The following is a 24,795-nucleotide window of genomic DNA, read 5'->3' as shown; positions in this document are numbered from 1 at the left end:
CCATTACAATGGCAGCCGAAAGCAAGCAAGCAGCATGAGGCTGACACCATGAGTCTGAAGAATCGCAGAGATGCTTTTTGATGTATTTTTGATAAGCATCAATCTTCCTTTTAATGAGTTGTGATTATCCTGTGCTTTGTGGTTGGTGAAATCATGAACTCTAATCACAGTAAGATACATCACTGCAGAGATCTGGATTTTGTTCCAGGCTTCTTTGTGACTACCTGGATGATTTTATGCTGCTCTCTCAAAGTGATTTTGACAGGATGGCTCCTTTTGGGAAGATTCAATATTGTTGTATAAACTGTGACTTTGTGTATGTGACTGAGTGTTGGACTTAAGTTTTATAAACTTTTCTAGACTGATGAGGATCAATTATGTTTTTGGTGGAGATCTTGAGAAGTTTACTTTCAATGGATTATGATGTGCTTGCAGAATCTCTGTAGGGAGAACTTATTTATGATGAAGGGGAGCCAACATTTGTAAGAATAGCAGAATAACAGAGAAGGAAGGGACCTTGGAGGTTTTCTAGTTCAACCCCCTTTTTAAACAGGAGACCATATATTATTCCGGACAAATGGCTGTCTAATCTGTTCTTTAAAATCTTCAGTGATGGAGCACCTAGCATTTCCTGAGGGAAGCCATTCCACTGATTAATTGTTCTCACTGTCAGGAAATTTCTCCTTAGTTCTAGATTGGATCTCTCCTTCATGAGTTTCCATCTGTTATGTTTTGACTTTGCCCTTAGGTGCTTTGAAGAATAGGTGGACCCCCACTTCTCTGTGACTGTCTCTCAAAGACTGCTATAGTGTGCACTTTTCATTAGACTAGATTTACCCAGTTCTTGCAATCATTCATTGTATGTTTTAGCCTCCAGTCCCATTACCATCTCTGTTGCTCTTCTATGCACTCTTTCTAGAGTCTCAACATTTTTGGGGATATTGTGACCAGTACTGGATGCAGTTCTTCTAGCGGTACTACCACTTCACTTGACCTTGATACTATTTTTCTGTAGATGTAGCTTAGAACTGCATTGGCTTTTTGGGCAGCAAAAGTGGCTGCAAATTTGATGAATTCATCTTCTATCCCTTCATCCAAATCGTTTATGAAAATGTTAAAGAGCATTAGGCCTAAGAGAGAGCCTTGGAGTACCCCATTGCATGCTTCCTTCCATGTAGATGTAATTCCATTAAAGACTGCATGTTGAGTGTGGTTGGTCAGCCAGTTATGAATCCATCTGGTGGTGATGCTGTCTATCCCACATTTTTCTATTTCGGAAGTTTCAAACTTTACCTGTGTGACACTGAGCTTCAGACTTGTTTTACCAACACTGCAATACAACCTTGCAGAGGAATGCATTTCATAATTTTTATCTAATTCCAGATGAATTCCTATATTAAAAACCCCAAAATCCTTCTGCTGAAGTGTTCCATTGAATATCTTTACCGAGAAGAAACAAAATTTACATGCATAGATCCCATTGTCCTCCAGGTGAGAATAGTTTTATTTTCCTTGTCCTATTTATTCAAGTTAACATTAAATCAAAGCCTAATGAATTAGTTTGTTTATGGATTTTTGAGGTTGGTTTTAGTAACATTTTCTCTAGCTGTTCTCAGGCTAATTGCTAAAGGTTTCTCTTTTAGAGACTTTTTGGCTGTGTGCAATAATATATTTAATATTTATTATATAATTATGAATACACGGTAATATTTTATAGCACATTATATTTGGGAATTTTACAGGAAATAAATGCTTCTGCCACCATTTTTCTTCATAGCAGATTTGATATGAAAAGCCAAGTGCTGTGCATTTTATGTTTCACATGTGCTTAGAAAATGTTCAGTAAATGATACTGATTTCAAGTATTCCAGCTCCTGCCTACCTAGCAGTTTGAAAGCATGCAAGCACAAGTAGATTAATAGGTACCACTTTGGTGGGAAAATAACAGTGTTCCATTCGCCTTTCGTGTATAGACCTGCTGGCCACATGACCATAGAAAATGTCTTTGGACAATGCTCGTTTCTTTGGCCAAGAAATGGAGATGAGCACTGTGTCCTACAGTTGGACACGACTAGACAGGGAAACCTTTACTAGTATTCAAGAGCTCTATTAAGTATTCTCAGAACAATTTTATACATGTTAACTCAGAAATACCTTATGGGGTTTGTTAAGTTTGAATGGGACAAGAGTTAACATATCAACTATAGGAGGCTGAGTGGCGTAGGAGGCTAATGCCTCCTACTAAGGCAGCATTTAACATCCAGCTGCCTGCAATTACTGCGAGTTCAATTCTCACCAGGCTCAAGGTTGACTCAGCCTTCCATCCTTTCTAAGGTGGGTAAAATGAGGACCCGGTTTGTGGGGGCAATAAGCTGACTTTGTATAAATATACAAAAGTATGAAGGCTATTGCTTAATGCATTGCTTAATGCATTGTAAGCCGCCCTGAGTCTCCGGAGAAGGGCGGCATATAAAAATAAATATAAATAAATATAAACTGTGTGCGCACATGCATGCGCACAGACGCTTGATTTTAAAGTCTACATAAAGCTAGTCTTTGTAAACCTATTTATATAGGGGTAGATATATTATACTATTTGGTCAGTTCCAAAAAGGATAGGGAAAAAAAGTGAAAAACATTTCTCATAATTTTGAGATTACATGTGTGAGAATCTGTAAATATATTTTCAATTATTTAATTGTGAACCAAAAATGAAACATTTTTGAAGCATTTCAAAAGGACACATTCCTTTTAAGATTTTCTTCTCAATCTTAAAAGGAATGTGTCCTAGCATTTTGAATATAAAATGTTTTTAATGAGTGAACTGAAATTTTAGAAATTTATCTGATTTTTTTTAGTTTATGATTCAATTATATAATCTGTTTTATGCACAATTTAAATGATATGTAAATTATGATGGTACTTACATTTCTCATCTCTCCTATCCCTTGGGAATATCCCATTAAAAAAAAAGAAAAACTCTCAAGTTTTTCTAAGTTCAATCTTGAAGAACTCCAGAAATACTCTAATAACCCTTTCTGATTGTGCAGTGCTCAGTGTATGACTGCAAAGTTTTTTTTTTTATCATTTTAGGAAAGGGAGTTTTTAAAAAACTATGTTCAGCGAATAGTGGATGTCAGACCTACTTTAGTCTTGGTTGAAAAAACTGTGTCCCGTATTGCTCAGGACATGCTTCTGGAACATGGCATTAGTTTGGTCATTAATGTTAAGCCTGTAAGTACTAATATTTTAAATTATATTATGATTGTGTACTTCAAAGTGCTTCCACATTATTAAAAGCTCATACATCTTAAATATGGTAAAATGTATAGATAAATCATTCTTTTTTTCTTTTTTTTTTAATTTGATTTATATGCCGCCCTTCTCCGGAGACTCAGGGCGGCTTACAATGCGTTAAGCAATAGCAATAGAAATTTTTGTGTGAATGCACATGTAAATAAATTTTTGTATACAGTATTTTTGATAAAAAGAATTGTAATGCTTTCATTTATTGGGCAGAAAACAACATTTGTATAAAAACGTATAAAAGTTCTAGAAAGGGATTGAACCAAGAAGTAATTAAGCCCCCTAAACTATCCCGTATTGTTCCTTTTGCAGTTCTATTTTCTTGCCATTCTGCCATTTTTTTAATGCTTTTGTTCTTTATGACATTGACACAAAGCTAAGTGTTTTATGTGTTTGTATATCAAATTTATATAGCCCCCCCCCATTTCTCAAAAACCATATTCTTGTGATAACCCTTATTTTCATAGATCTCTTGCTTTTGTCATTTTGGTATTTTTTCTATTTGTCTACAGTCTGAATTCAAATACACTTTATCTTTTTTCATCTGTAGTTGGAAGTTTGCATTAAGTTCTCTAGTTTCTCTAAATGTCTATCTTCTTGTCTTGTTTATGTTAGTTATTTGTGGCCTTGTTTGATAGCTAATGTGTTCTTCATTTTCTTTTTTGTGGTGTATTTTCTGGCTTCCTCTTTTACAATAATTTAACCTCTTCCCATAATTTTTCATGTTCTCTATCCACTGGGTCTTTGAATCTCTTTCTAAGCTTAATTTTATATTTTCCTGGAATTTTATATCTCAATTGGATTGGATCATTTCTAGTCTTTTTTAGGCTTATGTTTAGAGCTGATGTCTATGTAGATTCTTAGTCATGCAGGTCATAGTTGTCCCAAAGATGCTTTTTCAAGACGCAACTGACTTCTTCAGCTTGGATGAGAAGCGAAACGTTTAAAAAACCAAGAAAATCCAGTTGCCTTTTGAAAAAGCACCTTTGGGATGATTAGAGCTAATGGTCTAATCCACGGTCAGGACCCAGCAGTATTTGGCAATTCAGCAATGCCTAAAGACTTTTGGCAAAGGACGTTTATACAGGGCTGTAAAATGGTTATGCCAATAAAAATACTGAAGGAGACTTTTGAAAAATGGAATCAGAAAATAATACAGGTAGTCTTCAACTTATGACTATTCATTCAGCAACTGTTCAAAATTAATATGGCTCTGAATGAAGAGAATTACAACCTCTGCCCAAAGTTATGGCTGTTGCAATGCTGCAATCATGTGATCATGGTCACATGATCAAAATTTGGGTGCTTGGCATATAAACCACTTTATGTTCTTAGTAGGAAATGTGGGATATAAATCTGATGAAGAAGAAAAGACATAAGAAGCCAAAAGCAGTCTTTATCTTATTAATGTTTTGCAGCATGTTCTGGATCGAGTAAGTCGGATGACCCAGGGAGATGTATTGATGTCAATGGATCAGTTGTTAACCAAACCACACCTTGGGACCTGCCATAAATTTTATATTCAGGTGTTCCAGTTACCTAATGGTGAGAAGCCAAGAAATTCTGTTATACTCTTATGCCTGCCTGTCTGTCTGTCTAGACTAATGTGAAGATAAAATTAATATTGTATGATTGATTGACAATGTTATATGATAAATTCCAACATTGGAATTTATGCAGTGCTTTTCTTATATTTCATGTTATTTTCACAGTTTAAAAGTGTTTGTTCAATCTATAAGTAAAACTCTGGAACTTGATGGATTGAAAGATATAATGGAAATCAATTGAATTTCTGATTTGACTGTGTTTTGAATACATTTTGAATCATTAATAACTTTGACAAACATATACAAATCAGCCAAAGCACCACCCTATGTAGAGAGAATAAGTGTCATTATATAGTAAGCATCATTCTCTTCTCTTTCAGAGCAAACCAAAACTCTGATGTTTTTTGAAGGTTGCCCTCAACACCTGGGCTGCACTGTCAAGCTGTGTGGTGCAGGAGAGTATGAATTGGCTCGAGTGAAGGAGATCCTTATTTTTATGATCTGTGTGGCTTATCATTCCCAGTTGGAGATCTCCTTCCTTATGGACGAGTTTGCCATGCCTCCTCAGTTGAGCAAAAATGGTTCCTTCCAGAGTCTGATGGAAGAACACGGGGAAGAAGATGGGCAGCAAGATCTCCTGAACAGAGAATTTGACACAGCAGGAAAAGAGACTGATGTAGCCTCAGATAAGCTGCCTGTTATATCTGAATCTATGTCTCTAGATGAGATAGGCTCCCATGAAGAATGGACTTTGACAGAAGACGATGACCAGATCAATGGTGATTTACAAGAAGCTGCTCCCCAGAAGCAGCAAGCATATCCTCTGGTCGATTCGTTATACAGAACAAAAATAATTTCTGAGGCCCTTTTACCTCTTGACTTGACTGAACAACAACTAGGAATCTTAGATACTGAACAGCTGGAAACTCTAGGGGTAATTAATGACTACCAGGAACCTAAAAGTCAGACCAGGGAGTTTAGAGATCCTTTGCAAGATGACACTGGGTTGTATATCACAGAGGAAGTGACTTCCTCTGAAGATCGCCTCAAAACTTTTTCTTTAGCATTTAAACAAGAACTGAAGGATGTTATTCTTGGTATTTCCCCAGTAATCTCATTCCGTGAGCCATTTCTGTTAACAGAGAGAGGCATGAGATGTCCCACAAGAGAATATTTCTCAGAGCAAGTTTTTTTTTCTCCTCTGCTCAACAAGGAGTACAAAGAACTAGATATCAGAAGGAAGAAACAGTTGTTAAGGGATCTCTCTGGACTACAAGGAATGAATGGAAGTATCCAGGCCAAGCCTACCCAGATTCTACCTTCCCATGAACTTGTTAGCACCAGAATCGCTGAGCCTCTAAATAGTAGCTCAAACCTGGCCAGAATGGTTGCTGACTTCCGAGCCAGAGGAGGAAGGATTGTGCAGAAAAACACAGACCCATTTGTTCAATCTAAAGAAGCATCGGCTGTGAAATTAGGAGTCAGGAGTGAAGATGATGAAAAAATGTTCATTCAGAGTGAATCTCTATGGTCTCAAAAAGTGAGTGAATATTTTAAATAGTTTGGTGGATTCCAGAAACCTAAGAAATAATCTTTTCTAAATATCTTCCAACAAAGTATTATTTTCAGGAATGTTTGAAATTAAATTCTACTCTTGCCCAACCCTCTACGTAATGTTTTAATCTTGGTTTGGTAAGAGTTAGGATTAGAGTGTATCGTAGCAAAAGCTATGAGAAACAGTACAGGTAATCCTCAGGTTATGACAATTGGGACGAGAACTTCCATTACTAAGCAGTATGATTATGAAGCATAAGCACATTAATTTAAGAGTGTGGTGGGGTGCACAGGTGCCGCAAGTAGGTTATTGGGCGCCATGGTGGGCACTAGGGAGCACAAGTGAGCTGGTAGGGGATATGGGTTGGCAGGGGTGCTATGAACTACGAGATCCTTGGAATCTCGTATTCTAGTAGGACTCCTTGGGAAAAAAAGGAGTGATTTGTGACTTTGCCTGCAGGCATCCCCATTGACTTTGCTTATGGGAAGCCAGCACAAAACATCACAAGTAGCAATCACATTACCATGGGGATATTGTGATGGTTGCAATTATGTGGATTGGTCATAAGTTCCCTTCATTCAGCGCCATCATAATTTTGGATAGCTGCTGAACAAATGGTTGTAACTCATAGATTATCTGTAATGATAATCTCAGAATGCCTTTTGCTCCTTGAAAAAGTATAAGGCACCTATATACACCAAACCGAACAAAGATGCTGAAGAGGCATTTGGCTGAATGGGAAAGTATTTCAAGAGAAAAATATAGTATGTATCAGGGTGGATAAAAATCAATGATTTTTTAAAAAAAAATCAAAAAAATCGGATTTTTTTTATTTAAATCGGATTTTTTTAAATTTAAATCAGATTTTTTTTATTTTTATTGAATTTATTTTAATAAAAAACTTTTGGGGTAAAAATCTATCGTAAGATAGTTTTCTATTTAAGATACATAAATAATTTAGTTTATTCAGCATGAAATGGAGCTTAGTTATGTAGCACAAGACTGTATATTCTGCAACACTGGGACTATCGGTGAGTCAACAGCGGGTCAAAGGAGTAGCAGAGATGACAGTTGCTCTTTAAAAATTATGATTTAAATCGAGTTGATTTAAATCAAATCCACCCTGGTATGTATATTTTTACATATATGATACTGTAGTATGTTTTGATACTGTTTTCTGTAGAACTCCAAGAACATCTCTGGAGCTAGTCACTCAGTGAACTGATGTGGCTTTTTTATTCCATACCAGACTGGCTTGTACTTCAAAGATGTTGAAATTTTGCTCAGTTGAAAAATAGCAAAGCATTTTGGCGGTCCCTTTACAGTTTCTAAAAATAAACCTTGAATGATGGATCCCTATGTTCCTCATATTAGATAAAGAAAGAGTTTAAATTGAAAAAAAAAGTGTAATGTGCATGGCAAGGGGTTGATTCCTGCAAAAGAAATGGAGAGAGACATGAAGCAAAGATTTCACATACATTTAGGAATGGAATTGTATAATTCAGATATCTTAAAAGTTTATCACATTTGACATAGCATTATTCCCAATTCTATGCATACATTTCTGTTATCTGTAAATATTTAGTTTGCATAAAGTCAAATTAAAATATGTTCACATTATAGTTATAAATGTAAATAAATAAATGGTGCAGCTAAGTTTCATTTTCTTGTCTTGCACCTTTATTTAACTTTTTCTTACTTCTTTACTATGCTTGGTATACTATTGCTTACCTTGAAAATGCATGTATGTAAATATTGATTATGATTTATGTGCCATCAGGTTGGTGTTGATTCTTAACAACCACATAGATAGACCTTCTGTACCCAATCTGGCTCTTCAGATCTTCCATCAGTGTACTCATAAACATTATACTTGAGTCCATCCATTGCTAACATAATAACTCTTTTACATTTACATGTCTTCCCAGGTGGACTGTCTTAGCTGTACAAACCATCAGAGACTATGTGTTTTGTTCAGTAGTTCTTCAGCCCAGTCTGGCAATGCTCCAAGTGCCTGTGTTAGCCCATGGTATGAGACTAATTTTATTTACTTTAATTACTTAAATGTATGCCCTAAATACTTCTCTTCTATTTGATGGGGAAATAGAGAATATTCCTTAGAGGCTTGCCATTTACTGATTTGTAAACATGCAGTTACTACTACTACAACTACTACTACGGTATTACTGCTACACAACACAAGGTTTTTATAATCCTGGGAGAGAGGGTTCTTCGAGACCCCACCTTCTTTTTTTTCATCCTATGCTTTTTTCCTTCCATGGTTTTTTGTCCATTGAATGGTCCATCAGTGGCCCAAGGAACAGGACTTCAGTGGATCCCAAAACACTGGGCAGAATTCAATTAAGAGGCATAAGAGAGCATTCTTTTCAAGAATTCCTCAACAACAGATAACCTCCAAGTGCAGCTGTGCCAGCACAAGATCCCTGATCAGAGTTGGCCAGTTATCCATGTTATTCTCTGGAAGAGTACCACACTTGCAGCACTAACGAGTGGGCAGTGGTTTTTGTATCAACATGTTTCCCTCCCATCTCAAGGACAGGAGGAAAGTCCATTGCCATCGCTGGATGGATGAGCTCAAATATACTTTCCAACCAATGTAGCAATGAATCAGATTAGCAAAGTTTTGCTCCTCCCGTTCGCCTCTCCCCACCCAATCTGATAAAGCACTTAATCTTCCCCAAAGGATCATATAACACTGAGGGTGGTGTTGCAAATTCAGTGCATCTCATTAAAATCAAAACTTGAATGGCATTTTAAAAATTGGGAAAGATAGGACTCAAAAATTTTAAATTCTTTCTAGGATACAGACATATTTTTGAGTTACTTAAAATATAGATTAGCATTTTGTTGAACTCACACCTTGCAGTATCTGGCATTCTTTTATCTATTTATTTTATTTATTTATTAACTGCTTAGATCCTTATGGACCCTAGGCAGTTTGTGTTGAATGAATGGTGGACCATGCAGTATGCAGTATAACATGCAGTTGTAATGATGCACTTTGTTGCTTCTATCTTCCAAATCATAAAATATGCAGCAGCAGCTGTGTTTGTCTGCAGCATATTGATGGAATAACTGAATTTATATTTTGCTGTAATCTCACAACTCTTGACTATTTATTTTGGGTTTTTTTCATTTTATTGGGTTTACATTGCAAAGAAGCAAGAGAGCAGCAGTAATTGTTTAAGACTAAGAGAGTAATGTTGATAATGAATTAGAAATCAGTTAAATTCTGTAGAGCCATATATTTTTTCTTTGACATTTGGAAAAACAATAAAGGCCTCTTGCATGCAGGAAATGTCCAATAACTCCAATTATTTTAAAGGTAACTGTCTTGGTTTCTGGTTTTTTTAGGATGGTAGTAATGGAGTTCTATGGGAAGAATGATCTCACTTTAGGAGTATTTCTAGAAAGATATTGTTTCAGGTAAGAATATTTGATTTTAAATTATCATGAAAATAGGCTCAGTATATTTAGGGGATTGTTTCATAGCATTCTATGAAAGCATTTCATTCACATTCTATGAAGGTTTAAGCCATGGTATATTTGTGATGAAGTAGCGCAGTTCATATTGATGTAGTAGTGATATTTACTGGAGTGTTTTTTATTTAATTTCATCAATCTGGATTTTTATTAGAATGATAAATATTTATTTTATTTATTTATTTATTGTCAAATTTATATGCTTCCCTTCTCCCGAGAGACTTGGGGCGGCTCACAGACTAAGATAACCCAACAATAAATAAAATTAAAATGTTAAAATCTGATTTAAAAACCCCAAATCCCTCAAATTAAAATGCACGGCAGATCAGGGAATTTGCTGAATTTGTCTTTAGGTTGGCGCGGAAGGTGCGGAGGTCGGGGGCTGTCTGGAGCCCAGTGGGTAAACCATTCCAGAGGGTCGGTGCGACCACAGAGAACACCCTCATCCTGGGGGTCGCCAGCTGACACTGTCTGGCCGATGGCACCCAGAGGAAGGCAGTCCTATGTGAGCGCACATAGTGGGTGGTGGGAGGCCGGTAGGAGGTAGTCCTGCAAGTACCCTGGGCCCATGCCATGAAGGGCTTTATAGGTGAGCACCAGCACCTTGAAGCAGATCCGGAGGACCACCGGCAACCAGTGCAGCTCGCACAACAATGGTGTTATATGGGAGTAACGGGAAGCACCCGTAACTACCCGCGCCGCCGCATTCTGGACCAGTTGGAGCCTCCGGGTGCACCCCAAGCGCAGCCCCATGTAGAGGGCATTGCAGTAATCCAGCCGAAAAATAATGAGAGCGTGAGTGACCGTACGGAGGGCATCCCTGTCCTATGACTATTTTATCATGTTCCTAGTAAAAGAAAGAAATAAGAGAGAAAGAAATACTGTTTATTGAGTCAATGACCAGCAAAATTTAAAAATATACAGTAAAAAAATAAAATAAAATGATGAGATAAAATACTAAGAAAACATAGATTCTCTATAATAAAAATGTCACATATGTTACCATAATAGCACCTGTGCAAGTGTAAATCTAAAGTAGTATAGTCTGTGACTCACCTAATATCAGTTAAAGCAAATAGCATTTCTCAGAGTCAGGTGTAACCTATTACCATCTGCATTGCTGCAAGGGATATATTTTGCAAAATTTCATTAACTGAGCATAGCTGCCCACGGATCAAAACTATTTCACATGTATTATTACGGTTATTAAGCAAATCCATTGTTTGCTATGAGCTGTTTTTTTCTCAGAAACTGGAAGTAAATGCAGCTTTCGGGGGGCGGGGGAATGTAAATTGTGGTCACATGACTGTAAGATACTGCAAACTGCCATAAATGCAGACTGGTTGCTGAGTGCCCAAAATGCAGTCCTGTGACTGCAAAGGGGGACTGGACATCAGAATGAATCTGGGTCCCAAAGGAGTGAGGCAAGGATGTCCCCTATCCCCCATACTGTTTATATTGACACTGGAAATACTACTGAAAGAAATTAGGAAAGATAAAGAACCAGAAATTCAAACTGCAAGCATTTGCGGATGACATAGTACTTATCCTAGAAAAACCACTACAATCAGGACCTAAATTATTGACCAAAATAGAACAATATGGGGAAGTGGCAGGGCTGAAAATTAACAAACAAAAAACACAAATGTTAACCAAGAATCTCACCAAAAACCAAGAGAAAGAATTGGAAAACACGCTAGGAATACAAACAGCAAAGAAAGTAAAATACGTAGGAATCTGGCTTACCAATAGAATATCGACTCTTAAAGAAGATAATTACAATAAATTGGCCAAACAAATAGAAAAAGATTTGCAACTTTGGGCTAAACTACAGCTATCATTCCTAGGTAAAATTGCCTCCATTAAGATGAACATCCTCCCAAGGATGCTATATCTATTCCAGGTGATACCAACAAACCTAGGAAAAACCTATTTCAAAGATCTGGATAAGATGATATGAAAGTATATCTAGCAGGGGAAGAAGGCACGAGTCAAACTGAAACACCTACAGGACAAACGAGATAGAGGAGGAATCGGGCTCCCAGATTGGCAAACTTACTACAAAGCCTCAACATTAACTTGGATCAAAGAGTAGATTGAACTCAAAAACGAACGCATACTAACATTAGAAGGTTTTGATTTGACGAAAGGATGGCACACATATCTATGGGAAGAGAAACCTAAAAAACATGAACAATTCTGAAGGCATATAGTAAGAGACAGACTACTAAAAACTTGGACTGAAATTAGGAAAAACCATTACGAAGGCATCCCACGGTGGATCTCAACAATGGAAGCACAAATGTATCCAAATACCATGGACACAAATAAAATGAAGACGTATCAAGATCTCTTAAACGAGGAGGGGAAATTAAAAACCAGAGAAGAATTAAAAGAACAAGGTGTGGAAATTGACTGGTGGCCATACTTACAACTAAAATCCAGATACAAATCAGACATGGAGAAATATGGAATTCAAAAAGAACCAAACGATTTGGATAAAATATTATTGGGCCCAAATGAGAAATTAATAACCAAAATTTACAATTTTTTTACTTACATATAAATTAGAAGAGGAAATAGTAAAAGAAAAGTATTGAACTAACCAAATGGGAAAAATTATGGAAAGTTAATAGTAAATTGACACTATCAGTATCATATAAAGAAAATGCTTACAAGATGTTTTATAGATGGCACCTCCCCCCAGCACGGATTTCAAAAATGTTCCCCAATACTTCACCACTGTGTTGGAAATGCAAAAAACAAAAAGGGACATACTATCACATGTGGTGGTTATGCCCAAAAGCAAAACAATTTTGGAATAAAATCAAAACCCAACTGGAAGAAATAACAGCACAAAAAATACCATTAAAAACAGAAACATATTTATTAGGTATATTCACTAAAAATTACGAAAAAGAAACAATATATTTAATCACACACGTTTTGACCGCAACGAGAATCATCTTTGCACAGAATTGGAAATTACAAGAAATCCCAACGCAAGATAAATTAATATCGAAAGTAATGGAATGTGCCGAGATGGACAAACTCACCAAAGAACTCCAAGAAAAGGAAAAATCTGAATACTACCTGGTTTGGGAAAAATGGTATCAATGGTTGGAGAAAAAGAAAACAAAGTAAAGACGATGCTAAAAACTTGAACTAATTCATGTACCAAACGAGACATATTAGAGTTAAAATAGAACTTAAAAATATTGTTATATAAGGAGAGAAGTGCATAGAGATATTGAGAAATGTAAGTTACCGATGTACTATCTTAAGAAATAAGACACTAAGTTTAAATGTTGTATATGTAATGTATTGTTTTACTTGTATTTTTTTCTTTTTCTGTGTGTGTATGTTTTTTTTAAATTAATAAAATAAAATAAAATAAAATGAATCTGGGTCCTAAGTCCTTTTTTCGGGGTCTGTTTTAACTTCAGCCAGTTGCTAAATGACTAGTTGTATATCCAGATTTATCTGTAGAGTGAAAATGAGGAAATATAACACAAGATGTGGATGTTCCATGCCATGATAATAGCAAGTTAACCATTCATTTCCTTAGAAGGAGTAAAATAGAGCAGGATTTCTCAAACTTTCTGTGATCATGGACTACTAAATAAATATTTGGAAAATGCAGGAACTCTCCCCCCCCCAATTAAACAAACACTCCTCTTTTTTCATCTTTAAAAGCAAGTTCTTGTTTTTCAGTGAAGAGCTTACATTTTTGTATGCCTTCCCAACCTCTCCATTTCAAAAGGCTCAACATCAGTATTGTAATGCAAAATTAAGTATTTATTAACCACGAGGCTTAAGTGGGCTCTATGCTGTCCATCTGACTAGCAATGAACAGGAGGACATGCTAATGGAGATTGTGAGCAGGTGATGAATGAACTAATGAGTGAATGAAGGATGTGATGGTTTAAGAACCATTGCTATAGAACTTCAGACCAAAAGAACTAAACTTTTCACAATTATTCTTTATTGCTTGAAGGCCCTCCTACCAGTGCCCAAATATGTTCTGTGAAACACCAATGGTGCACCACATCCGTCGCTTTGTCCATGGACAAGGCTGCGTACAGATCATATTGAAGGAATTGGACTCTCCAGTGCCCGGTTATCAGCATACAATTCTCACTTACTCCTGGTGTAGACTATGCAAGCAGGTAAGAGGAGATCCCAGTTGCCTTTTTCTAGAGTCAGGTAGTTCATGTTGAGATTCAAATGCTGGCAAATTTACAAGAAGAGGCGCAAAATTGAGGATAGTGGAGAGAGGAAAAATTCATTTTGAATGCACAATAATGCCACTTTTAGGGCATTAATTCTTCTCTAAAAAGTATCTGGGTTTATTCATAATATATTGAATGTGCTCTTTTAAAATCAAACAAAACCTCAGCCCTCCTGCTTTTTGCATTTTATGAGTAATGTTGAAGGGCATTTAGTTTCATAAAATTTCATTTTAAAAAATCCGTTCAAAAATAAAATGAAGCTAGGAAATCTGAGTATAATAACAGTAGTGCTTTGTTTTCCTACAGTGACCTCATTGAATGCAAAGATATTATGTCACCTAGTTCTTAAAACAGACATTATTGTTATTGTTGGTTGCACAATCAGCTAGATATTTAGACTGGGTGGGGCATTTTTATCCACCTATCGAGTCCTTTCCAAGGACCTGGGATAGGCAGATGTCCTTTGATGGTGTTAAATATATCATTGCAGGATATAAGGTGTTCCAAGTAAAGCTGCCTTTTGCAATTGATTGATGATGAGTTTGTCAATGCTAATGGTGTTCAAGTGGTGCTTCAATTTGTTTTGGGATTGTACCCCAGACTACTATTACTATTAGTACTATCTTTGCTTTCTTTTGCCATAGCCATTCTACTTCTATTGCAGGTCTTTGTATTTTGTGATTTTCTCCAGTTCTTTTTCTTCTGTTCTGCTGTCTCCAGGTACTACAATGTCCACTATCTAGACTTTTTGTCTTTCTTATCAACAATTATTATTTCCAGATTACAGGCAGGGAAGGACCAAGATGGAGGGAGAATAGCCCATCTAGGAATAAGCAGTGAAATAATGGAGAGATTTAGTCAGGGGTGAAATCCAGCAGGTTCTGACAGGTTCTGGAGAACTCGTAGCAGAAATTTTGAGCAGTTCGGAGAACTGGTAGCGGAAATTTTGAGTAGTTCAGAGAACTACTCTGGCTGGCCCCAGAGTGGGGTGGGAATGGACAATTTGCAATATCCTTACCCCAGGAGTGGGGTGGGAATGGAGATTTTGCAGTATCCTTTCCCTGTCACGTCCACCAAGCCACGCCCACCAAACCACACCACACCATGTCCACCAAGCCATGCCCACAGAACCAATAGTAAAAATATTTGGATTTCACCACTGAATTTAGTCCAATAATTTTCCAATGCAAGCCTTATGCTCTAAAGCAACATCCTCCATATAGTTTTCTCCAGACATGCTTGGGCTCCAAATCTCATTTAAAGTCCAGCCTATCAGGAAGGCATCAGTTTGGAAAAAGTTGCTCTTATGCAATGGAGCTCTCTGGGGAATAACAAATGTGGTTGTTATGAGCAGAAGACTGTTGAGTTACCAAGTGGATGAGAAAGCTTGCGATAGCTTAAGTTATTTGCCTTTTAAAAGGCTCTATATGACAGATTAAGTCAATAGTTCCATTTCTTACTTCTATGTAATAACATCCCCATCTGAATATAGGCTACTTCTAATGTTTTCTTCACAGCTGCCAGCATAATTTAAGATAAGATGTATGCTTGTTTGTCACATTCAAGAATTACTGAAATGCAAAATCAAATTGGTTTGAGTGGATCTGGGGGCAAATCAGGAGTTTCCTGGGTATAAAATCATAGTAACTCTTCTAGGTAACACCTGTGGTTCCACTTTCCAATGATTCATGGTCTATGTCCTTTGCCAAATACCTTGAACTCCGCTTTTATGGCTATCAATACACTCGAAGAGCCAATGCTGAACCATGTGGCCACTCCATACATCATGACTATCACCAGTATTTTTCCTACAATCAGATGGTGGCATCTTTCAGGTAAAAACTCTCAATTACCTTTTTTTAAAAAAAACAAAGCATATCTTTTTAGATACCTTCTGTCCAATATCATCACTGCATATGTTTTACAGGTTTTAAATAACTTTGTTTATGTAGACATTTCTAGCACCTTAAAAGCATGCTGAATTAAGTGTGGTCAGTTCTCTCACTAATATTAAAATTTATTTACCGTTCACATGGCATGATGTTTGCAGGCCTTACATCTCAATGTTGTGTTTTGTTCTCTTCCTAGTTATTCTGCTATACGGTTACTGGAGGTATGTATCCCTCATCCTAAGATCTACATCAAACGTCAACTACCACTGAAGATTACCATGCTTCAAGATCTGAAAGACTTTTCACAGAAGTAGGTTTACATCCCCACCCCAGCCCAGTATGTCCCATTTGAAGTTTGTGTTATGGTTCCTTCATTGCCCCAATGTTGAAGGATAGCAACTAACTGTATTGTGCACTTAATGCTATATGTAGCAGATAATGGATAAAGCATGATGATCACCCCATGGTCTCAAAACTAAAATATAATATTGTATTTTTTCCTTGAAATTCACAGTGTTTTCTGTAGAGTTTTCCTAATATTTTGCTAGTTGTATTGTGCTTCTGGATAGAAATGGAAGAACTCTCTTTTGCCTGAACAACTTATAATGTGGAATTTTTTAATAATACTGATTAACATATACATTCAAGTCAGTTGAAAATGTTAGCAAACAGTAATAATTTTTTGGACCTTATCTTTTGTATTCTTGTTTATTTTATGATTTAAGCTACTGTATGTGTTCCCTCTGAACATTTGTTGAACAAATACATAATATGAAAATTATACTTGTTAAGTGTTTCTTGGCCTAATATAGACAATTAGGTTAGTTTCTCTGAAAAACTGCAATTTGCAGTATATTGTATAAAATTCTTAAGGAGAGCTTGCAAGAATGCAACTTCTGAATGATTTTGAGTTTGGATTCAGAGTATGCCTATTGTTGTTGCAGGATATCTCAGGTGTACATTGCTGTTGATGAGCGCCTCACTTCTTTGAAAACAGACACATTTAGCAAAACAAGGGAGGAAAAGATGGAAGATCTCTTTGCCCAAAAGGAGGTATAATGCACTACATGTTTATAGGAATTAAATTCTTGTTCATTACAGAAGGTATAGGATACATGAAGCTAAAGAAAGCAGCTATGCCCCTAAGGTGATAATTATTCTGAATCCAACATCAATCCAGTTTTCAGTAATTGGAAAGTAGTGTGGACAGGGCTGAGTTGAAACTGCAGTATGTAAGTAAAAGTCACCAATTGTTACCATGCTGCTGAAAACATGACACTTGTTCCTATTAAGGATTCTGCAGAAATAGGTACCTTTAAAGTAATAAGCTATTAATATTTGATTGATGCTTGGAAGCCCCCTGGAAGGTAATGCAGGATAGGAATAGCAACCTCCATCTGAGAAAAGTCAGTGTGGGCTTGTTGTTTTTTTTTTCCTTTGATAGATGGAGGAAGTGGAATTTAGAAACTGGATAGAGAAAATCCAAGCAAGGATGCTTTCTTCTTCACTTGACACTCCTCAGCAGCTGCATTCAATTTCTGAATCTTTAATAGCCAAAAAGCAAAGTCTCTGTGAGATGTTACAAGCATGGAATAACAGGTAAGAAAAGGAGTGCTTCCTCAAGTGGAAAATTAAGGATTGTTTTTTTTCTACTGGGTATTCTTTTTCCAGATACTTGGTTATGAATCATCATTGGATTTTTTTATTAAAAATAGATACTGATAGAGTAATAAAGTATGCATTTGTCAGACATTTGGCACATTCTGAATAGGCTGCATTGACTGCAGAATATAAAAGAAGAACTACAGTCAGGTCCAGAAATATTGGGACATCGACACAATTCTAACATCTTTGGCTCTATACACCACCACAATGGAGTTGGAATGAAACAAACAAACAAACACAATGTGCGTTAACTGCAGACTATCAGCTTTAATTTGAGGGTATGTACATCCAACTCAGGTGAACGGTGTAGGACTTACAGCATTTGTATATGTGCCTCCCACTTGTTAAGGGACCAAAAGTAATGGGACAATTGGCTTCTCAGCTGTTCCATGGCCAGGTGTGTGATATTCCCTCATTACCCCAATTACAATGTGCAGATAAAAGGCCCAGAGTTCATTTCAAGTGTGCTATTTGCATTTGGAATCTATTGCTGTCAACTCTCAAGATGAGATCCAAAGAGCTGTCACTATCAGTGAAGCAAGCCATCATTAGGCTGAAGAAACAAAACAAACCCATCAGAGAGATAGCAAGAACATTAGGCATGGCCAAAACAACTGTTTGAAACATTCTCAAAAAGAAGGAATGCACCGGTGAGCTCAGCAACACCAAAAGACCTGGGAGACCATGGAAAACAAGTGTGGTGGATGACCGAAGAATTCTTTCCCTGGTGAAGAAAACACCCTTCACAACAGTTGGCCAGATCAAGAACACTCTCCAGGAGGTAGGTATATGTGTGAAAGTCAACAATCAAGAGAAGACTTCACCAGAGTGAATACAGATGGTTCACCACAAGATGTAAACCATTGGTGAGCTTCAAAAACAGGAAGGCCAGATTAGAGTTTGCCAAATAACATCTAACAAAGCCTTCACAGTTCTGGAACAAGATCCTATGGACAGATGAGACCAAGATCAACTTGTACCAGAGTGATGGGAAGAGAAGAGTATGGAGAAGGAAAGGAACTGCTCATGATCCTAAGCATACCACCTTATCAGTGAAGCATGGTGGTGGTAGTGTCATGGTGTGGGCATGTATGGCTGCTAATGGAACTGGTTCTCTTGTATTTATTGATGATGTGACTGCTGACAAAAGCAGCAGGATGAATTCTGAAGTGTTTTGGGCAATATTATCTGCTCACATTCAGCCAAATGCTGCAGAACTCATTGGATGGAACTTCACAGTGCAGATGGACAATGACCCAAGCATACTGCAAAAGCAACTAAAGAGTTTTTGAAGGGACAGAAGTGGAATGTTATGCAATGGCCAAGTCAATCACCTGACCTGAATCCCATTGAGCATGCATTTCACTTGCTGAAGACAAAACTGAAGGGAAAATGCCCCAAGAACAAGCAGGAACTGAAGACAGTTACAGTAGAGGCCTGGCAGAGCATCACCAGGGATGAAACCCAGCATCTGGTGATGTCTATGCGTTCCAGACTTCAGGCTGTGATTGACTGCAAAGGATTTGCAACCAAGTATTAAGAAGGGAAAGTTTGATTTATGATTATTATTCTGTCCCATTACTTTTGGTCCCTTAACAAGTGGGAGGCACATATGCAAACTGCTGTAAGTCCTACACCGTTCACCTGAGTTGGATGTACATACCCTCAAATTAAAGCTGGCAGTCTGCAGTTAACGCACATTGTGTTTGTTTCATTCCAACTCCATTGTGGTGGTGTATAGAGCCAAAGATGTTAGAATTGTGTCGATGTCCCAATATTTCTGGACCTGACTGTATATTGTCAGTTCAGTGTGGTTTTCAATTAACAATCTAATAAATATGACCTGAATGAACTCCAGATAAAAGGCTTGTTTGCCTTCATAAGGTTTGTTTTCTAAATGGTTTACATATCTCAGGGAAAATTGGTTCCTTGGTAATATGATTTTTTTGGCATTAGATATATCAGAATATCATATGATAATATGAAATCTGTTATAGGCTGCAAGATCTCTTCCAACAAGAAAAAGGGAGGAAGCGCCCCTCAGTGCCACCGAGTCCTGGGAGATTAAGGCAAGGTGAAGAGAATAAGGTAATGGATTTTGATAATTGTGATTATATATTTAAAATGCATCTGTAAGTAGAAGTAAGCAGTACAAATACCATTTTCTCTTTGCAAATAAAATACTATTCATTTAAATATTGGCATTTGCTTACATTATTGTAGTGCCTGAAACAGTATCCCTGTATTGCTAGTTCAGAAAGCACCTGCTTCTAAGTGCACACATTAGCATAATAAATCTAGAATAAAGTTAAGTTCTGTTGAACTCCTCCTACATGCAGGAGGAAATTGTGAAACACCTGCAATGCTTTTTACAAATTGCCAAACTGCAGCAGAGAATACATGGTGGTTGCATGACTTTGGATTTCTGCTGCAGAAAGCTACATGGGTAAGAAAAAGTTTGAGAATGCTTTAGAACTATTTGTAATTCTACACTGATCTATGGTATGATCATCTCAGTCTTATTAATAGAAATTGTTGTTAAAACAATATAAATAATAGAAAACAATGTAGTTTTCGTATCTTCATTAATGTACTAAGCCAAAACTCCCTATGTTTATTTGAAAACAAATGTGGAAACCTTAGGGCAACGAAGGCAATAAGTTAAGTAAAATATTCTAATTGGTGAGATAACAATCACGTCTGCTCTCTCTATTTAGAGGGCTTTCGCTATTAAAAAAAGATGGTTTCCACAGTCAGGGTTTGCTCTTTGTAACGTAGATATGTTGAATGATCAAAAGAGATTTTTGCAGACATGAGTCTGAAAAGGACTACAAAACCATTGCCAAAGTCTTTGACCTCCATCAGTGCACAATCAGGTTACAAATGAAGAAAATGAAACTTCATTGATTCTAAGAACAGTCATTCATCACAAGGGCAAGGCATTCTACACTCCAGGAGATTGCAAAATATCTAACATAATGGTGAATGATTTGTAGGCCCTTCTTGCATTGTCTGATATCCATGTTCATCAAGATGCTATTGGAACAGTGTTCTGTGGATAGATGATATGAAAACGGATTTTTTTGGCAAATTTTATTTGGAAAAAGTAAGATGTTATATTCTGATAAAAAATTACAGACTATTAAGCACTAAGTGGCATTTCTTGGTTTGGGATTGCTTTGTAGCCTTAGGATCAAAAGCTTGGCTTATTGAAATAATAATGAATTCTAGACTCTACTAGGAAATTCTACAGGTTATTGTTATAGCACCTGTCCCATCAAGCATCTGTTGATGTTTAAACAGACATATCTCATCCAGTATAATAATTATGCTATCTTCAAATGTATCTGCAATAGAATAGCTGAAGCAAAAGAAAGTTTTTGTTTTGAAATACTAGAATCAAGAGCCTTCTTCTTAACCCAAGTGAAATATTGCAGTGTGATCTGAAGCATAGGCATGCATAACAATTCAAAAATGTAATTCATTTGAATCAGTTCTGTAAAAAAGAATGGGCCAAAATATTGCCAGGTTGATATGCAGAATTGATCAACCAGTGTAGGAAGTGTATGAAGTCACTGTTGCTAAAGGAATTATAATCAATTATTTAATTTTAAGCTCTACATTTTTTTAAAAGAATGGTTGTGTTAAATGTGTTCAGTAAAGGTATGACACAGTATATTTATTGTATAGATTGTTCATTTAAGCAAAATATTTATTAACAGGACTTAGATGAACTACAGATCTCATTATAGGTCACAGTATTACAGTGCCACAGTTTCTCTGACAACTGTTGTACTTTTTCATTGAATGGAGATGAATATCCAATTATATTTCTTAAAATGAGGAGTACTTCACTTGTTCTAGAGAAACACCAAGAAGAAAAGTTTTGTCCATTTCTCTCTTTCAGGAGATTACATGTTTTCATGTTTGTGTGCATTGAGAAGGAGTGGTTTATTTTTTTAGCAAAATGGTGTTGATTTGGAAGAAGAATTCTCAATATGAAAGAAATAACTCTTTGTTCTACAGATCAGTTCAATGGATGCATCTCCTCGCAATGTTTCTCCAGCTCTTCAGAATGGGGAGAAAGGTATGCTGCATATTTAAGAAGATGTGTCATTGTATGTTTGCAGCTTTTCCATTTTCTATATGGAACGTGCAGTTTAAGAAAATATAATATTAATATTTATGTTGAAATATTTGGAAAATTAAGAAAAAAACCCACCTGACCTGGTTTTCATAGAGTATAAATGCTAAAGAGTGCTTGTCCTAGTATCCAGTTAACTTTTTTCAATCTGCGCTAAAATCTTTTTGGTGGTTGTTTGAAGCACACATACCTTATTTCGAAGGCATTCTAAGAATGGTCCAATGTCTGTATATTTCCTCTACAGAAGATCGTTTCTTGACTACTCTGTCCAGCCAGAGTTCCACCAGTTCTTCTCTACTCCAGCTTCCTACTCCTCCAGAGGTTGTATCCGACCAGTTGACAGGAGGGTCCACCTTTGCCAATGTTCTCTCTGATCCAGATGCAGCTGGCAGCTCAGAAGGTATCAGCGGGGTCTTTCTCTCTTCACTCCTTCTGTGAAGGTCTAGGCTGTCTTGGATGTCTGGTTTAGTTTAAATCTTATTATACTTGCTACTTTCAAAACTATCTGGCTAGAATGACATTATAAGAAATTCCATGTTTGTTTATTATTCAAAATACATATAAGGTGGTTTGGCTCAAAAAAAAAAATCACATTATTTTTTTCTGTTGAATTTACTAGATAACCTTGGGAAATTTCTCTTTCCTGGTCTTAGTCCCTTCATTTGCGCTAAAGAGTATCAAAATACAGACTCAAATTATAGGGTTGCTTTCAGAAGTACAGTTGATATGAACCCTGAACACTGTAATGATAATACAGTGAGGATCATGCACTATTAAGGCAAAAGGTTTCTTTTTGAATTATTTATCAGTATTGAATTTATAATTAAAATGAAGAGAATATGAAGAAACCAAGAACTCTTCAGAACTTTGCTCCCATGCAGTGCACTTAATGATCCTGTCTTTTATTTTTCCTATGACAACTACCACCACTGTTCTGTGATTGGGCTGAGAGACAATGACTGGCCCAAATTCACCCATCTAGCTTTTGGGCTTAAAGGAGGATGAGAACTCTTGGCCTTCTGGTTTCTAGCCCAGCTTCTTAATTACTACACTAGGCTAGCTTTCATTACCTTTTCATTTGGGATAGACATTTCTGATTAGACCAGATGGAGCTGAATTCCCCAACTAGTATCTTCAAGTTGTGTTGCCCATTACAGAATTTGTTAACAATTGTAGGGTTCTGAATATATATAGAGAGAGACAGATTTCACAGACTGCCCTTTTGCAATGTCATATTCTATAACTCTGACCTTGTTTTTCTCAGAACTATAAAGGGGCTGATCAATGAACCTTATTTCAGAGCTTAACATTCATATGTTGTTATTATTATTGGATTCTAGATTGATGAAAGTTCATAGCCTTATTGACCATTTTCCAGAAGCAGCAGTATATTTCAAAATTATTGAAATTATCAATTTGAGACAACAAATTATCTCTGTAGCACCCCAAGAATGAGCATTTTAAAGAAATCTTGGAGGTCTAGCAATATTAAAAGTTGTACCTTCCTTTTTTATTCCAGATGTGTTTGATGGGCATTTGCTGGGCTCTATGGATAGTCAGGTGAAAGAAAAATCCACCATGAAGGCTATTCTAGCAAATCTGTTACCTGGAAATAGCTACAATCCGATTCCATCCCCTTTGTAAGTAAAATCCAGCTTGGAAGGAAAATAATTTCTGTACAATGGGGTTTTTTGGATGCTTGTTTTATTCATATTTCTCCTTGGTTACAATGCCTATTGTCAGGTGAAAAGACAGTAATATTTAATCCATTGATGTACTAGGTGTCATATATTTTCTGTGGAGTAATAGTTAATGTAGAATGAGATAACTTTAATCTTTGTCTTCTGTTAATTATTTATTAGTCTCACAGGGACCTTAATATTAGTTTAAGAAGAAGAGCTGGGGATTTGTTACTTGCATTTTTGTGTGTGTGTGTGTGTGTGTGTGTGTGTGTGTGTGTGTGTGTGTGAGAGAGAGAGAGAGAGAGAGAGAGATTTTCTTCTTTGGATTATTATGCTAATTTGGAATTGTCCTTTCAGTGAAACATTAGCATCAGGAATTATAAAAATAAAGAACAACAATTTCATCTTTATCCAAAATTTCAGCTAATGTCATAGCTAAATTAAAAGTTATTTCATGTGTTAATTGGAGTTACTTGGAATTTTATTGGTCTGACTGAAAGTGAACTTTAAAGTATGTATGCTAATTTTAACAAAAGATGTATTAGAACTTTTTGATCTTAGAAGTGTTTTTAAAGAAAAGTTTAGTGTTTTAAAATGGATGGGAAAAAGTATTTTTCCCTTTCAGATTAAAGAATCTGAAAGATTACAATGAATTTTGTTATTATAAATGGTGATAAATTTATAAAGATTATTAAATGCAAACAGAAATATATATTATTTCCACAGCAAGGAAGAAAAAGCATAAATGGCTAAATTGATTGCTTTATTGGGAGAGGAGAATATATTTAATTTTTTTTTTTTTTGGAAATCACTTCTGGATTTGTTTTTTTGATGAAAAAAAAATGAAACTTTGACTTTGGTTTTGCCGATTAGATAGATTTGTTGTTATAGAAATGGCTAGTACTGTATATATACTAATGTGTAAAAGTAAAAAGTTGATGCTATAATGTTGTTATCCTGTACTGTGCTAAAAAGACTAGGGAAGTCAATGCTTCCCCCCCCCCTTGTATCTCATATTTTCTTCCCCTCCTCTCTTTTTCCTTCCCCTAATTTCCTATTTTTATTTTCCTTTATATTTTATACTTGGATAAAACAATAAAAGTCATAAAGACTACCCCAATTTCCTTTATTGCTGTATTCACCTGGAAGGAGCTCTATTTCTTTCTCCTTCCCCCAATAGTTTACTTTTAAGAATATAGTGAAAGAGGCCAATTAGGTACTTCTGCTTAATTTTCTGTTTTGAGGGGTAGAAATTATTTTAAATTCAA

General features: G+C 36.3%; 1 protein-coding gene across 1 annotated transcript in view; it reads left to right on the top strand.

The window, feature by feature from the left end:
• PIKFYVE (phosphoinositide kinase, FYVE-type zinc finger containing) overlaps positions 1-24,795 on the top strand; it is an 89,817-nt gene that overhangs the window by 47,068 nt on the left and 17,954 nt on the right. Inside the window, exons 17-31 of the mRNA XM_070933208.1 lie at positions 1,384-1,491; positions 3,094-3,234; positions 4,725-4,851; positions 5,234-6,393; positions 8,337-8,437; positions 9,784-9,855; positions 13,910-14,081; positions 15,801-15,979; positions 16,233-16,346; positions 16,981-17,089; positions 17,481-17,635; positions 19,699-19,789; positions 21,728-21,788; positions 22,090-22,245; positions 23,365-23,485. Of these exons, the coding sequence (XP_070789309.1) occupies positions 1,384-1,491; positions 3,094-3,234; positions 4,725-4,851; positions 5,234-6,393; positions 8,337-8,437; positions 9,784-9,855; positions 13,910-14,081; positions 15,801-15,979; positions 16,233-16,346; positions 16,981-17,089; positions 17,481-17,635; positions 19,699-19,789; positions 21,728-21,788; positions 22,090-22,245; positions 23,365-23,485 (2,867 nt within the window). The remainder of the gene's footprint in view (positions 1-1,383; positions 1,492-3,093; positions 3,235-4,724; positions 4,852-5,233; positions 6,394-8,336; positions 8,438-9,783; positions 9,856-13,909; positions 14,082-15,800; positions 15,980-16,232; positions 16,347-16,980; positions 17,090-17,480; positions 17,636-19,698; positions 19,790-21,727; positions 21,789-22,089; positions 22,246-23,364; positions 23,486-24,795) is intronic.

The sequence above is a fragment of the Pituophis catenifer genome, unplaced genomic scaffold, assembly GCF_029215685.1.
Source record: "Pituophis catenifer annectens isolate HBS135680 unplaced genomic scaffold, rPitCat1.0.hap2 SCAF_1, whole genome shotgun sequence".
NCBI lineage: Eukaryota > Metazoa > Chordata > Lepidosauria > Squamata > Colubridae > Pituophis > Pituophis catenifer.
Note: the sequence above shows the minus strand (reverse complement) of the source record. Positions and strands in the feature narration are given on the sequence as shown.